Source organism: Daucus carota, chromosome 4 (genome assembly GCF_001625215.2).
Source record: "Daucus carota subsp. sativus chromosome 4, DH1 v3.0, whole genome shotgun sequence".
In the NCBI taxonomy this organism is placed as follows: Eukaryota; Viridiplantae; Streptophyta; class Magnoliopsida; order Apiales; family Apiaceae; genus Daucus; species Daucus carota.
The window spans coordinates 48,959,398-48,977,104 of NC_030384.2; the positions used below are offsets into that span (position 1 = coordinate 48,959,398).

Here is a 17,707-nt window from a genome sequence, read left to right on the forward strand (position 1 = left end):
TAGTATAATTTTCCTTGAGCTTTTTAACAGCTATTTATGAAATACAAGAACATTTGTTGACTAGTGTGGTTGAATATTGTTGATATGAATTGTTCTGGGATTGCTTACCGAAAATAAGGTTAGTACTGGCATGACAAAATCAATTTAAGACAATATTGGCATGTCAAATTGTGAATTTGCCCTGTCAAATAGATGCATTCTCGAAGTCTCTTACTCTTGATGTTATATATATATAAAAGTGTCCAAAGTAAAACTGTGGCTACACTCTGTGCTTGACTACTTGCAAAAACATGAAAGGTAAATGCCTTGCGGAGTATATAGTTTATATGTAAGGTTTTACTTTTCGGCCCTCCCCTCACCATGTCCTTGGGCCGATTTGGCAGGGAACAGGGAGGAGGGATGTGTTTTGGTCGGTGTTTACTGTCTAATAGACTGATAGTACAACTGAGTATTTAAATTTTGTAATTTATCCTCTTATTGTCTCATTCTCTTACTTGTAATGATGAAAACAAAACAGGCAGTGTTTGAGTTTAACAACCATAACATCTGAATTTATACACTCTCAATCAGATTCTCTACACTCTGGATTCACTTGTATTTCATGACAAGTGAACATCTTACTTGTCTTGTTTAAGTAAATCTTACTGTTGAGCAATATCAGGTTTCTTTTCGTCTGAAGTTGTTCAGGACTTGTTTCAAATGAAGGAACGGGGTTCACAATGTGTAGCCGTAGACAGGCATTAGGCTGGATTCTTCATTTAACAACTCACTGCCTTGTTGGGGCATGCTGCCAAGCAAGTATATTTTGCGGAAGGTCCTTCAATTCCTGTCCCTTCATTGTTGTATCTCTCATGTTCATGTACACATTACACTACTACACCGGTTAATATGGATTCTCATTATCAAGTTATTTGTGCGAACAGTATGATTTTGTTAGTTCTGCTTGAAGTTATTTGATTGTGTTTCCATTCAGGTATGATCGCGAAAGATCATTTAGCTTTACTGCCTTGTCTGCTACTCAGAAATATACTGAATTGGCATATTTTAGCAACTGTTTGTAGCAACAATTACTAGAAAAAGGATAATTTATCTATACATATTTCAACTCTTGCTGATATATTCCCAATTGAGACAAGACAAAGTCCTTGCAACTCTCTTCTGCTTGAGCCTCTTTTTTCATTCAGAGTGACATGTTTACATGTATTGCAGGGAAGATGCAGTGATAAAACGTGAAGCTGAAGGATCAACCATGAGTTCATATCGGCACCTGCATTGTAGATCTTGCTGCAAGATCAACCATGAGTACATATTGGCACTTGCATTGTAGATTATTTCTTCTTGGATAGACTTTACTTCTTTGTACACAAGCCCCGGTCACAGTTCAAGTCAGCCTATTACTAGCTATCAAATTTTGCAATCACAATTCAAATAAGATGTTTCTCCCTAGGTCCCATAATCCTATAGGAGAAAGCATGTGAAATGGAATATTTTTGTTGCTTATTATGTGTATTCCTAAAATTGAAAATATTCCACTTATTACCAAATGTGCTGGGTTAATTCTATTTTTTTTTCATAATTTTCTTTTTAATCATTTTACAACCAAAGTAGATTTCTGGCATCTTATCTTTTAGGAATTAAGGATCAATTGACTGCTCTTAATATTTAAAAAAAGATTATTAACAATTTTTGTAAATTAATGACCAAGCCAAATAAGGAGAGAAAAATATATTGGAATATCTACACATACATGTATGTGTTTTATTATTCTAAATGCTATCTCCTATTCCAATTAAACATATTTGATCAAATTTATTATTTTGATGCAATAATCCGTAAATCTGTACTCATGGAAACAAATCAACAAACACATAACAGATAGACCAAAAAATAATTTTGAGCACTTTTTTTTTTTACATTAAAATATAATAGTTACAAATATATATAACTTATTTGGTATAATAAAATATAATATTATTTTGTAGAGGAGAGTTCTAATTAGTAAAAAACTAAAAATGAGTTAAATTAATTAGCTATTTACAACTTTACCAAGTCCAAAAAGTCATTGGTTTGGGTTCTCTCCCCTAAAACCCTCAACTTTCTGAATTTTCAACAATGCAAATCACATTATTAACTTCAGGCTTTGTAGACTTTTTAGGTCACTGATTAAATGGGTCAGTTTTGAATCGTAAAGAAAAAGAGTGATTGAGAGTTTTGAGATGGGTCAAGAAAGTATTTGTAAAGAAACTAATGCTGAAGATGGGCTAGTAAAGTGTAGTTCTTTGGTGAGTTTTGATGGTGTTTTTAATGATTCTGTTGATTTTGATGTGAATGGTGGTAATGGGATTAGTAAAGTTGTAGACGATGTTGAAAAGGATGTGGAGGGTAGTAGTGGTAGAATGGAGGATGGTGGGGGTGTTGTGAGAAGTGTTGGGATTGTGGGTGTTGAAGGGACTGAAGTTAGGAGTGGTGTAATGTTGAGTGTTGAGTGTCGAGGTGATGCGAGTCGTGAGATTGGTGGTGGAGAAGGGGATGGTATTGTTGGTGGCAGTGAGGTTTCCGGTTTTGGTGGTAATTGCAGGATTACTGGTAATGCGTTGGAAATTGATAGTGATGGTGCAAAAAATGGCGAAAGAGTGAGTGACGGGGAGAATGGTGACTCGAGTGAATCTGAGTCTGAGTATTCGAGTGGATCTGAGTCTGAGGACTCGAGTGACTCGAGTGAATATGAGTCTGAGACCTCAAGTCTGTCTATGTCGTCTTCCAGTAGTGAGGAAGATGATGATGTAGAAGAAGATAGTGATGAGGATAATGAAGGTGAGGTGAAAGAGAAGGCATGGGAGGAGGTAGAAGTGTATGCGAAAGGTATGATAAAGGATTTATTTGTACGGGAATTGTTTGATTTGAGTGATGAAGAGGAAAAAGCTTTTACCAAGGCTGCACTGTTGTCTGCAGATGAGGTGAAGGTAGTTTATTACTTCCTTCTTTAAATTTGCTTATAAACTATTGTAAAAACTTACCTAAGCTTTTTAAAAGTCATTGGTTGTTCTATGGAGCTTAATTAAAATTGGTTTAGTACTCAGCAAATGAAAAATAGAAAATTAGGCTAGTACTTTAGAAAATTATTTCTCGAGAAGAGGGCATAGAAAAGTCTTAATTTGCCCTCTCAAATGGATTGATGTTGTGAATCTCTTATCTCCTGTGTCTTCGCACTTTGTAGTATATACAGGGAGGAGGAAGGTGATGCTTGGGTGACAGTGTGTTGCAATGTCAGTGCTAGTTGAAGAATATGTTTTTGAAATAGAGAAGATCTGTTTATCAATGAGTATTGATCTTAAATGTTAAAACAAATTATAGAATACCTTCTAGGTAGAATTCTAGTTAATAAAGTTAGTGAAGGAATATCTGTATTTGCTTTTAAATATAGTTGCAATTGGAGTTGGACTATGTATTCCATCCAGTTGAATTAAGACTTTTAATGTACCACATAATACCTTTGGTCGCAAGTGTTTAAAAATTAAAAAAAAAAAAAACAAAACCTTTTTTAACTCTGTTGACTAATTTCTAAAGAGTGCAAATTTTTATTTCTAGAAAAAAGTATAGAAGTGTATACCTTTTTCTAGAAATAAGTACTTACTTTAGCAAAATCTTGTTCACAATTGGAAACGATTGACAGCAGTTGTGTACTGCTGTGTGATGTAAATTTCTCATAACATACCATACTGGTTCTTGTATAAGGTAAACTTGTTAGGCAAAAAATAGCATCTATTGGCATTAAAAAATTATTTGTGTAGATATTTGAAAATTTTGTTCCTATCATAGACGTTGGATAAAGTTCTGTTTTGCTTAAGCTTCTTTCCTGTGGCCTATGCTAATAATATCCCGGTAGTTCATTAGTTACTGTGATCTGTGTTTCTTTTGATAATCTTTAAATAGTCTCACTTATTATATATCATTCAAAGAAGGCCGCTGGTTCTTTCCCTTCAGATAGCAGTCTTCCTTTATTTCAAATTCTAACATCTATCTTGTAATCCCTGTTTGCCTGAATGGTATCCCTATTGGATGGTTTTACCTATGAGACAGTGAAACTGATAACTGGCGGTCCAAGAAAAATGCGAAAATAAAATAAATGTCCATTCTCCCAATACTAAAGCTTTTAATTGTGTTAATATTTAGTGAAGCGTCATTTAAAAAAATATTTCATTCTTTTGAATGATATGCACCCACTTCACCTCTTGGTCATTGTCATATTGATGATGGCCTACTCCAATATCTGATGTGTAGTGAATACAGTTTAATCCTAATTGAAGAGTACATTTTCTAATAGTTGTTATCTCGCCTTTCAGGTTCTTCCTACCGTTCCTCCTGTAGCTGTGACCTTGCAACCATGTCATGAGACCCTTCCAGTAGGAGTTATATTGTCGGTAAGCTCATTGGGTCCTGGTCCTCCTGGAAGAGGATATATTGCACTTATACATGGGACTCATTATTGGATATGAAGTTTAAATCTATCATTAAACAAGTTTTTTGTATAAGTAGATATATATAAGCTCCAGTACTGTTCATCTTTAATTTTCTATTTTTTTATACTCAAGACCTTGTATAACATTCCCTGTGCATATAAACTGAGCAGACAAGAACACTATTAAACCTTATAAATGTTTGGTATACTTGCAAGGAATGAGTGGTAATCACTGGTGCTCTATGGTCTGTATCAATTTGCAATCCAGGCTATCAAGCAACTTGTATATGTTCATTTTGATTATTTACTTGTTGAAAAATTTCCAGTATTGCAAAATAATATAAGATCCCTGGATATTTGTAAATATGCTTTATGCTTTTCCCAGTCTACATATTAACCTAACAATCAAATTGTTTGCACATTGTTGACTTTCACTTGTGGGACTAATGGTTACCGAAGATTCTCCTGAATAGCGAAATCTTTAAATGAACATAACTAATTTGTTATCTCTCCATGAAACTTGCAATTGCTGCATTAATTTATTGCTATTCTTAATTTTTTTTACATCACTATAGCCCTTTGTGGTGAATTTGTAGTGGTTCCTGATACATAATGAACCAGCATCTTTGCAGGTGTGGAGAATCGAATCTTAAAACTTGTTCAATTTTAAGCTAGTCATGTCACATGTGAGTGTTTATGATTGGTTGCATAGTAACAATGTACTCTGTAGGTCTCACTTGTCATATCTGCATGACCTGATCTTGGACTTATTTGTATGCCACTTTTAGGTGAACAGAAAAACATTCTTGATTTCTCATGTAGTTTTGGGCCACATTACCATATTCTTCTGGAAATATCATATAAACATGAAGAAGCTTTTCTTAATTGAACACTGGTTATTCACTATTACTTTCTATTGAATTTTGAAGATCTTATTATTATATAATTTGACTTTAACACAGGTTGTGGGTGCTCAACTTATTGTCGAAGGAGTGGAGAAGCACGATCCACTGAATGAGGGTTCCATTCTCTGGATTACTGAAAAAAGATCCCCACTAGGGACAGTTGATGAAATTTTTGGACCTGTCAAAAACCCTTACTATATAGTAAGATACAACTCAGACAATGAAGTCCCTACTGGGATTCAAAAAGGTACTTTGATATCCTTTGTTCCAGAATTTGTGAATCATGTCCTCAACAATGGCAAACTCTACAAGAAAGGGTATGATGCATCCGGTGAAAATGATGAAGAATTGTCGGATGAAGCAGAGTTTTCAGATGATGAAAAAGAGGCCGAGTACCAGAGGATGCAAAAAGTGTCTAAAAGAGGGCCAAAAGCTCAAATTATTGAAAATATGAAAGATACTAAAATAAAGGCTAAAAGAAGAGGTGAGCAACATTTATCAGCCACACAGCCAAATAAAAGAGTAGGTCAGGTACCATCTAATCAAAGCCAACCATCATCATTGCTAGATCCACGCAATTGTTCAAATTCCTTCTGTCCAGTTCAAGCTTTTCCAGGTGGCTATGGATCTTTCCCAATGTTTCCTCAGGTAACACAGGTCCCCGGTTATGTTGCACCTTTTAATGGAGTTTGGATGAATAAGATTCCATTTCAACCACCACGAAGTATTGGATTTCCAAATGGTTTTTCTGGATTTCCAAATGGTTTTACTTCAAATAACATACCGCAGTTCCAACTGAATTATGCTCAACAACCCTATCTGATGCTGCCCTTTAATGGAATGCCACTGCAGCAACACTTTAGCACTGGTCAAATTTTACCTTCCAACTTTGTCCTCCCAGTTGGGCAGCCAAGTTTTGGTGCGGGAGCAACATTTACACCTTTGAATCCGATGATGATGAGTCAAAATAACTCTGGCCAATTGCAGGCTCCCATAGGTCAAAACAACTTTTGCCAATTTCAGGTTCCCATAAACATGCAAGGCCAATATAGTATGAACTTCAGTGAAGCACAGGCTCCTGTAGGATGGCAAGGTCTACATGTTCCCACACTCACAAGTGAAGGACAAGGTGTTTTGCTCACTGGCTGTCAGAGTGAACAGAATAGCAATTCTCAATCATTTTCTGCTACTTCAGCTAGTTCCGGGGATTCTTAGGATTTTGGTAATGCAATGGGAGTTGGGCTTGCAAGGATTTCACCTCGAAAGGCTGGGATGGTTTGGAGAGGGAAGAGGAAAGCGATAATCCAGGTGAATGTAATTTCTTGGCTCCCATCTTGCCTTTCTCAAAGAGTCTATTCATTTCCTTTCTCAAGAGACTTGTAGATGTTTTAATTGCCGAGTAATTCTTGTAATTCAGTTCACTTTTCAGAACATGCCAGTTCAAGGTTTTGGGTAATGATTCATCAAATTTTATGTTCCTGATGAATCTTAACCTGGCAAATGACAATATATGTTGTGATTAGAGTATATAACTCATATAAGTTTTGTAATATTGTAAATCTCGCCGGTGCATTTGATTTGCGAAGTGTTTGACAACTGCTCCAAAAGTATGCTTGCACTATTCTACAATTTCAAATTACAACAAGACCATGAACGTTGATTGTTGTATTTACCCAGTGACTGCACTCAGCAGATGCATACTTCAGCAAAAGAATATAAAAGTTAAGAAATTGTCGAAAGTGATCACTTTTGTAGTCATGCAATAATTCGTATAATCGTTGTCCAATGAGAAAAATATATTAACTTTTGCTTCTTTGAAATTGCAACAGGAAATTATTTAATAAGAGGTTGCCAGCCTTGATTCATTTTCTACATATGCGGATGATGGAGTAGAAAATGCTCCGGTGAGTTTGCACAATTGGTACATTATGTAAACAAATTAAGTTATAACCAGGTTCCTTAGAAAAGTTCTTGTTATTTGTTGTTTGATCTAGTGTTCATTACCGTGTTAATTGTGTAGTGGTATAAATTCTTGAATTTATAATTTCATGACCAAATTTTGCTACACAAAAGTGATCAACAGGCTTTAAAATAAAATAAAAAAAAGATAATTCCAATCCTATGTTAGCAACCTTCCAAACTAATATATGAATATTTTAGTGCGATTTTGAAAATTTGACCACTAATATATGAATATTTTAGGTCAATTTTGAAAATATGACCACTAATATTATAATAAGAAAAGTTTTGTGAAAGTCACCACAAAATTGAAATAATATATTTTCTTAATAACGTGATTAGTTATAATTTCAACTAAAATTAATTACTATATATCTATTTATATTATTATATAAAAAAATTAATAACCAATGTAAATTATATAACACTATATGTGCATTGTCAACTATTATGTAACTAACATTTACTTTGAAATGCAGATAATTATATTTTGTGACCTTATTACTGAAGTTTAGGTTTTCACCTAAGCTATTTTATATCTAAAAATTTAAATTTAAATTTCATCATGATATTCTTTTCGTTCAAATGATAGTCGCGAATATGTAGAAAATTAACATAATATTTTCTTTGAGATAGTTACTAATATGTCAAATAATAAGCACTACACAGAAAATTTATACTATCACCTAGAGTTTCTCAACATCCTACCCATACCGGTTTAATGTTAACCACCTGTAAAAACATGTGTTTGTTGCTCAGTTCATGATAAGAATAATTACAGCATGAATTTCTGTGTTGTGTTTCAGAAGCTAGATATGCAGATATATAGATGGAAGCATTGCCGATGTCAACTGAAACTCCTTCGACATACAGATATACAAATAGCTAACAGCATTATTAATATAAAATCCACCAATATTAAACCTTAACTGAACAGAAGTACACCAGATTGATAGGTTTTAGTGCTTAGCATGGGTCCACGAGCACACGCTAGACAAAACCTAATTATTTAAGTACTAAAAAAGATGGGTACTAGGATGTTTCGAAGGTAGCAAGACAATTCAAGTACATAGTTATATATAACTATGATTAATGATTAAGAGAGATGCACTGAGATGTTGGGAATGATCCGGAAACTTGATAGTTCTCTGCATTCCTCCGATTCTCCATGGTCCTTGTAAAATCTACGCAACTTTGACAACTGCAATCTTCAAAGCGGCAGGTTACACATCCGAAACATACACATTTTGTACATCCGGTGCATGTTTTTGAACGAGTGCAGCGCTTGTACATCCTGCGGGTCGCTCGTTCTTCCTTGTCTCCACATTGTAGTCTGGACCAAGAATTGAGGAACAGGATTAGGAATATTATGCTAAATATGTTGCAATACAAGTAGCAAATTTCAGAAACAAAGGTAATCTTATTCATCTTTCATACACCTATGCACAAAAATATATATACGAGAGTAGATAGTGATGAAATCGCGACACTATACAGTTTTGATATGCAAAGAAACAGACCTGCCATTCCTGCCATTAGGCATGTCCGAACATTGCCAGTTCACATTCCTCGAAGCATCATGATAAGCCCGACACTCCTCCTTGTTGCGCTGATGGAACCTTCGTTCCTTTCCACAGACAGAACAACAAACAAATTCATCATGATGATTAGCTCTCCCAGTTTGAGGTCTATTTGCACGGACAGTCTGTAAAGCTCGATTGTAGTACTTAAGAAGTGCTGTCTTTTTCAGCGGAACCTTAATCCCATCAGTTATAACCCATATGTTGTGTCTCCACTTCTTAGTTGTTTCCCTTTGCGCATGTTTCACAAATGCAAATGGGCTTATAAGTGCACCTGTTATGATAAATACTCAAATAATCAGAGAAAATTATAATTCTCAAATAACTAAAAGGAAATGCTACTCAAAAGAAACGCTGTGCGACAAGTTTATGATGTTGTGAGCCTAGTAGGCGTTATAAAAAATCAGATCTTTACAACTAAAGATAAATATTAATATTAGAGTCTCACAAAATTTTTCCAAATGGTCATGATATCAAATGAAGAATTATGAAATCCTTTAAGAAGCATATATAACAAGCCTCCACTTATTTTAAGATAACTGTTATGCAATTGACAATTTTTGCCACTGAAATCAATTCATCACCCGTATGTAAGATATATATACCAGAAGTAGAATCATCAGTAAGTTTCCAAATCTGCAAGTACTTTCAAAGGCAACTATAACTCATACATGACACAAATCCAGTTCTAGATATTGAAATGTATTACCCCAAATCATACCAAACATGTACAGAAAACTTTATGTATATATGCTATAAAAGTGATATAATCCGCAGGCATAGCTTGTGAGCGAGAATAAAATTAGTGTTTCAAAAACAATAAATATGTGCATATAGCTAGAATAAAGAAGGGTGGAGGGTGAGTGCACAATTCAATTAAAGAGACACCTTTTATGTTGTTTCTTTGGTGCTATGCTAGAACAGCTAGTTCAATCAGGCAGATACACATTAGCCTAAGATGGTAATGTCAACAATCAAAGGGATACAATAAAAGCAAACGGTGCAACAAAAATCAGTATCAATCTAAATTAGATACATGCAAGGCTTTAATTGTTCAAAAGTTATAATATCATTTTATGTGAGAAGAAATAGTATAACCTTCATCTGCACAGCCGGGGCAGTAACATTCAATTTTAAGGCTGCCGTCAAGGTAAACCCTAAGAGTCCCAACTGTATCTCCTAATCGATGGCTGGTGCACCCACAGGTGACCGTGGCATGATCGCCATCGCCCATCATAAATTCGTCTATGCCTTTCACCTCTTCATCGTTGAACATTAACTCTCTTACTGCTAATTCCATGCCGCGACTCATGTTTTCTCCGCCTTAAACTCTATAGAGGGCAAGAAATCAAAAACCACAAAGTTCAGTCAACAATTAAACAAAAATTCACTGAAAAATACTAAGACGGCTACTTATTAAATGATTCTGATAGCGAATTGAAAAATACATCGAGTATGATAGGGCTTATATATGGTAGTATGTATATGCAGATGTTGATATATGCAGGCTAAACTCCAAAATGTATTGATAAACATAAATGCATTGCTTTTGTTTCTATGCGCGAAATTTCTGAAATAAACAACATGGATATGGATGTGTTGATGTAGAAAAAGATTGTGAAGGACCTTGAAAAGTTGAAAGCCGATGAGATTGAAGAAGAAATCCCAACAAGGGATGCTTCTTCTAAGCTAGGGAGAAAGGGAGAGAGAAGGGTTTTTAGGGGGAGAAATGAAGGAATTTTGGGCTTGGGTGGTGATAAATATGAGCTGGCTTGGGAAGAGTTACAAAGAAGAAAATTCCAAACTTTTTTACTACTGTACTTTTTCTATTATAATAATGAATATTCTAGGGGGAGAAAAGTGAGATCAGAGAGGTGATGTTCTTCATTTTTTTACAGAGCTACATGCATGACCCGGAAAGAGTTGAGGATTCCAAATTTACACGTATATCATACTAATCAAGAGTAATATTCAAATATCGTTAAAATATATAAAGGGGCATAGTAATTTGTATTTGTAAATGTGAAAGAAAATGTTTCTCCTGTTTATTTACTAGCTGTATAGAGGTACTTTGACACAGGTTATATGGTAGCTTTTCACCCTAGCAGTGAAAATATGTGTTATTCTGTCTTCTTACCAAGACGCTGTGGGACATTCACTCGAACAAAGCGCCATCAGACAAGAGAGGCGGTGAGATGTGAGAATGCGCAGGAAAGCTGAGCACTTGTTTCTCGAACCAAACTATACACAGGTAGCTTTGTGTTTCAGCTCTGAATTACACATATACATGTCTGCACCTATCAAAACACACATGATCTGAGTTGTTATCGCAGAACCTAGGCAAACTGTATACTGAGAATGACCCGTTGAGAACATTTCTTTTTGTTCTATGTTCACTCTACCCTACATGTGGAATCGTCGTTCACTCTAAACTAAACTACATAAACTCCAAACTGAACTACATAAATTTTAGTCCCGCCTAGTTAGCTGACGGTCGTGATGGTATTAGATGTTAATTACGCAGGGTTCTTGATTTATTTAAAATAGAACATAATTTAAAATCTTTTTTTTTTTTGAAAATAACGACATGTTTTAAAATCTTAATGAAACGATGACACAAATTCATATAAAATATAACGTAAGTTGGTTCACAAAATTCTAGGTGGCACTCGGTGCTAAGTTCTGGAATATTTTTATAAATTAAATTTTAACTCTATCAAAAATATTTTATTAATTTAATTTGAACACAACTAATGTGTTAGAAGTGTAGATTTTTTCTTTAGAACACTTTCTTGCGCTACAATTTTTTTGTGGTCTCGGTAACTAATTTATTTTGAGATATACTTAATTGAAATTTCAAAGAATTCTTTTATTATCAAATCCAGAGGATTTTAGAGGAGATTTGAGAATCACAAGATATTCAATTAAGATTTTAAATCATACTATAAAATATGATAGTATTCAATCAAGATATTAAATTATCCTTAAAATTTAATGGTATTCAATTGAGATTATGTAAATTCATTAAAATCTATGATAGTCAAATGCTAATGTATTTACAATTTTATAAGTGATGGATTTTACGGAATTATTTTGCGTATTTTATACTTTTTGAAATCTCATCATAATTCATGGGATTTTTTATACATTTTGCTTATATCAGAGAATTTCATCTCAACTCTACGACATTTATCTAGAATACGCGTAAAATCAAAATCACATGTAATACATTAAAATTCAGAACCACATAATTACTATAATCAATCAAAACAAAAGCATTACAATTTTTGACATGATAAAAATAAGAATAATACGATTTTATTAACTTTTGTTGGTATGTGTTGAAGAAAGTTTTTTGTGAAGTGTAAAAATTACTATAAAATTATTAAATTATATTCAAATGCAAAGTGAATTGTATCCAATATTAGCAACACTATAAGTTACTATACATACTTAATCAAAAGAATGCATAATAAATTAACAAATGTATTATAAATTATGGTTATAGTTATTATGCAAAAAGACCCAAGCTATATGCAAATAATTTTGTTCCCAAATATTTTATTTAATAATTTTAAGATATATCAAAAAAGTTTATCAATAAATAAATTTACAATTATTTTATTTACTAGCAAGTTAAAATAATCGGGAGGCAAATTTTTCAATTATAAAGTTGAATGAGTTCAATTGATTTTATTAATTATAAATATAATTGTATAATACCAATATCACATAAAATTTTAGAGAAATACAATTTAATTGATTTTTGATTATTTTTTTATAAAAATTTATGAGAATATTCGTATATTTTTATATCATTTATGATAATTAAAAAAAAAGGTAAAACAACATAAACACGTAAGAAGGAATACTGGTAAACGAGCCCTATAATCCTATATAATGTTACATCACACATAACATGGATCAACCATAGAACATTGTTATAACGGATTTTATGCTCAATATGCAAGAATTGCTGGTTTCTTTGCAAATATCAAATGAAAGTTCTAATTTTGTCTGAACAGTGTGGCCCTCTTTATACATTATATACAAGACATAATTTCTGGGAAAGAGCAAATTCAGATTTTCAACAAAGATACAGTATATTGAGGACCCTTTACATTTACGGATTAGCTGAGTCTGAATTCATATATTGGCAACTATAAAACCACAACAATAAAATTCCCTTGCACGGGAATTAATCTATCAATGATAACCTAGTTTCAAATAATTTTCAATAATCTGTTCCTGTGAAAAATCAGTGAAATATCCCTTCCCAACTGCCACACCCTCTTCCCCTGCAAGTGCCTCTACTTCATGCTGAACTTGAGTGCCACCAACTTTGGTCGGCTCCAACAAGTTACAAGCCACCTCTGTTACATCACCGTGAACAAGTGCCATAGATTGCACCGAAGGAAGGCCACCTCCTCTTCCACTTACTCTCTTGGCAATTCTACGAACAGTTGCAATATCACCAGAGAGGACCGGGATATTGTAGTTATCAACCCATCTAGTAGCCCCAATTACAACTACTCCTTTTGCTTCAATTGCTTCAGTTGGACCTTCATCTGGCTTCAGGGGCAGAACATTTGACTGCAGGCCACCTGCCCACAGGTTTCCACCAAGATTAGGCTTGAAATACCCCAAATCCCTCCGGATAGAATCAAGTGATTTTCCCTCCTCATGAGCTGCTCCATATAAGAAAGTGGGGACTGTATGGCCACATATGAATGCAGGACAAATTCAATTTTCACTAGTTAAAAGACTGACAAATTATTTTCAAATATTCCGTCTTGTGCCAAAGGACGAAGGATAGGGGGTCGGGGAAGAAGTGAACAAGTGACCTCAGAAGTGAAGTGATATATCACAAGTTAAACACCAAACATGCTATAACACTCTGCACATTTCATGCACTTTTGGAAACATCAATTTCGTAGAAGAAAAAAAGAAAGGAAGAAAAGAAGAATAGTCAATATTATCACACAGAAACAATAGACACTACTTAGTTTGTAGTTCTATCAAAATTTTAACAGATTCTTTACTTCCCGATGACATTAAAGTAGAAACAGCTCTTCCACAATTGACCATGATTTACAATTATTCATACATTGTATTTTTAGAGGCAAAACTTGAGGATCTTCTCTAGAACAATGCCTTGAGATAACAGAATAGTGCATGAATTTCATATCCTTTGCACAGAACAAGTAAGAATACCTTTAATATTGTTAAATAAGGGACAATTTGTACCCTGTGTAAAAAACTACTTGAAAGTTTCAAATTGTAAAGTACTAAAGTAGAAAGCTATTAAACAAGTATAACGAAACAAAAGTGAGTAATTCATCAGAAACTTTTCATAGTTTTATGTATTTCTTATAGCGAGCAGGTAGCAGTGTTCCATTGTACCTTGAAGTTCAAAAAATTCAGCAAATCTATCGGGAATTTGCTACACAGATCATAGTTTGTTTATACCTATCATCCACTTTACTTTCAAAGTATATAGTATAATTCGCGATTACTAATTACTAAACAGATATCTTTTAAAGTACATAAACATATGCAAACAGTAGTAACTTCATAATCAATAAAACAAACCTTGAAGCCTTAAGCCAACCTCAGCCGCCACAGATTTTGCAGTTCCCGCAATTTGATCAAGTGTAGAAGAGGCCAAGGGGTGAAAACATATATGATCCACGACACCAAGCCGCGGATGACTCCCTTGGTGCAGGCCAAGGTCAATAGCATCAAAAGCAGCTTTCACCATCGCAAACACAGCATTCTTCAAGGGACACGAGTCCAACGATGTCACTGGAGCCAATTTAGAGACAAGGGTATACCCAACCCTGTTATACGTATCATCCTCAAACTTATTAATAATAACAGCCTCCGGAAATTGCTTGACAGCTTGTTCAATCGAGGCCAATGCAGCCTTGTTTCGGCTTTCAGATATGTACACCTTAGAACAACCTAGCATCATCTTTAGCATTTTACTTCTTCCTAGTTCCTACCAATGCTCACAAACTGAGCAAACACAAACACATAATGTCACAATCACATCACACAAAATACATCAAATAAACAAATAAAATTCACCAAAAAACCCAACACTTCATAAAAGCAATGTAGACCAAAACTTTAAGCACACCCCTTGTATCAGACATCTCAACAGTAACATAGTCTGCTAATCACAATCTTTAGAAAAACCCATATAAACAATTCTTGGGTGGGCTCTATATTTGATGTATACACACAATTGCAAGAACAATTAGTGAAAAACAAGTAAAGATTCTACTTTCAAGAAAATCAAGAATCATTTAAAACGAAAGTAAATTAATTAAATTGATGATAAATCTTACCCAAGATTGAAAGAAACGTGCCCCAAATGCATTGTTTTTGTATCTCTCTCCAATGAAGTATGTTTTCAATTCTTGAAATTGAGAAATTGGGAAGGTACAGTTTCATCGTAGACATAGAAAAGAGATAAAGCGCTGGGAGAAGAACATCTCAGAGATAAGTGGGACCAAATTTTTTTATTTTTCCTACATCTTTACGATTTAGACTTACATTTCCTACAAATAAATATATGTTTTAATATTTTTCTGGATAAGCGACTCTCGTATCGGGATAAACTCACCGCCAACTGGAAACTGGTGTTTTGTTATTTAAAGTCATATAAAAAAAATGTTGATAAAATCGACGTGATATAAAAAGATGGATATTATGGAGCCAAAGTCTTAAAATAAGTGCTTCTTGCTTAAAATAAATAAATAGAGTAGAAGTTAGAAGCAAAATAAGATTTATAAGTGATTAAAGTATTTCGGAAATAAGTAGAATTCCTGAAACAAAAGCTAGCATTCCTAGCTTTTTATAAGTGACTATAATCCAGAAGCTGGGCTTATAAGGTGGAAACAAATACCCACTATGATTAGATCTTATCACCAGTAATTTTGAATTTTTTTTATAGATTTCATATTGAAAGTTGATACTTTATCTTACGTGTACTATCACTTTTCAATTTTTAATGGATAAAGTTGACGCGATACAAAAAATTGCATATTGTGAATTCTTGTATTATCAATAAATTTGGATAATTTGTAAAAAATTTAACTTTACAATATTTTATCTAGAATTTTTTTTTTCATTAGGATTTTAAAAAAACCATTTATGAAATATGATGATATTCAATTAAAATTGTTTAAAATCCATTAAAATCTTCGAGTATTCGATTGATATTTTAAATTATACTACAAAATCTGGTAGTATTCATTCCGGATCTTAAATTATGTTTAAAAATCTGATAGTATTGTATAAAATCTACTAAAATCTGATGAGATTCAAATGTTAGACATATATTTTAGCTTTCATAAATGATGGATTTGTAAGATTGTTCAATGTATTTTAAGTTTTTTGAAATCCGATCAAAATCCATGAGATTTTGAAGTAAATCCTAAAGAATTTATATAATATCTGCGATATTTTATCAAGAATCGCATACAATTCTTTAAAATTTATAAATTAAAAACAATTCATTAAAATCTCAATCGAATACCCCTTTAAATTTGGGTATATTCAGTTTGGATTTTAAAACATGTATCAATTTTCAAATATTCAATCAGAATTTTCAATTATCCCAAAAAATTTGGTGATATTCAATCATGATTTTAAATATGTTTAAAAATCTAAATATAGTTAATCAGGATTATTCAAAATCTTTTAAAATCTAATAGTATACAAATGTTGGTGGATTTTTCTAGATTTTATAAAATGATGAATTTTATGAGATTATTCGTGTAATTTATGATTTTAAAATTTTATCATATTACACGAATTTCCGAAGCACTGTGCATACATTCTAGAGACTCTATATTGATTATGCGATATTTTATCAGGAATTCATATAAAATCAAAATCAGATACGACCCATTAAAATTCATAAGAATATGTTACTATTAATCTTTTAAAAAAAATACACATCCTGAATTTATGTGTTGTTAGACTTGAGATTCTTGAAATTTTGATTGGAGATTCTTGTTCGATATATTTTTCAATTAGAAAAAATATTATAAACTTTTATTCACTTAAAAGAATTTAAAAAATAATATATAATCGGACATATTTTTTCTATGCACTTAAATTAAATTTAAAAAGTCAATAACAAATGTAAAAAAAGACGAACGAAATATATTTTTTTGACAATTTTTATTTTCAAATCATAAGTCGTCATTTGATTACTGATCCTTTTTCGATAAATACAATGAGTCCATAACATATATACAATAATAACATAAATTAAAACTTGTTGTTTGAAGAAAATAAAAATATATTACGGATGTTTAGGTATTTTGAAAAAAAATATACTTCCTCGTCCTTTTTTAGATGTTCATTTTAACTTTTTGATCAGTCAAATTAGATATATATATTTTTATTTTTTTAACGTAGGAACCTGCCGCCGCTATTCTTCGAGTGCACTGGGTAAATAATAAAAATTATATCATTAAAAAGCATATTTAAATTATTTTAATACACAATTTTTAAAATTTTTTAAAATAATTAATATATAAATTATAATATTTAATTAAAAATTAATCCATTTAACTTCTTCAAAACTAAAATGTACACACTTTTTGAGTAAACAAAAGGAAATGCGACCGCTATAATATGGCTCAACCTTGATGCTCGAGCGGCATACTTGCATAATTGCATTCGAACTGATGAATCCGCCCGGGCTAGTCAGTTTGTCGCATTCTGTTAAATTGTACCAATGTTATATGTTTGTGAATAGTTTTCAAAAATTTTATCACTTTCAT

The 17,707-nt window shown here is 32.8% G+C and overlaps 3 protein-coding genes across 3 annotated transcripts; 1 reads left to right on the forward strand and 2 right to left on the reverse strand.

Moving 5' to 3' along the window:
* The first annotated feature begins 2,054 nt into the window (after window positions 1-2,054).
* On the forward strand, window positions 2,055-6,949 carry LOC108215528 (H/ACA ribonucleoprotein complex non-core subunit NAF1). The gene is made up of 3 exons (XM_017388004.2): window positions 2,055-2,963; window positions 4,344-4,421; window positions 5,422-6,949. The coding sequence occupies exons 1-3, from the start codon at window positions 2,217-2,219 to the stop codon at window positions 6,577-6,579; spliced, it is 1,983 nt and encodes a 660-aa protein (XP_017243493.1). The 5' UTR covers window positions 2,055-2,216; the 3' UTR covers window positions 6,580-6,949.
* A 1,040-nt stretch (window positions 6,950-7,989) lies between these two features.
* LOC108218205 (protein ULTRAPETALA 2) lies at window positions 7,990-10,640 on the reverse strand. Its single transcript, XM_017391118.2, has 4 exons — window positions 10,530-10,640; window positions 10,002-10,234; window positions 8,844-9,177; window positions 7,990-8,656 (listed from the first exon to the last, which is right to left on the reverse strand). Exons 2-4 carry the CDS (start codon window positions 10,213-10,215, stop codon window positions 8,413-8,415), a joined length of 792 nt encoding a protein of 263 aa, XP_017246607.1. The 5' UTR covers window positions 10,216-10,234; window positions 10,530-10,640; the 3' UTR covers window positions 7,990-8,412.
* Window positions 10,641-12,985: 2,345 nt separating this feature from the next.
* LOC108216198 (uncharacterized) lies at window positions 12,986-15,463 on the reverse strand. Its single transcript, XM_017388891.2, has 3 exons — window positions 15,257-15,463; window positions 14,496-14,921; window positions 12,986-13,615 (listed from the first exon to the last, which is right to left on the reverse strand). The coding sequence occupies exons 2-3, from the start codon at window positions 14,884-14,886 to the stop codon at window positions 13,110-13,112; spliced, it is 897 nt and encodes a 298-aa protein (XP_017244380.1). The 5' UTR covers window positions 14,887-14,921; window positions 15,257-15,463; the 3' UTR covers window positions 12,986-13,109.
* Window positions 15,464-17,707: the final 2,244 nt, after the last annotated feature.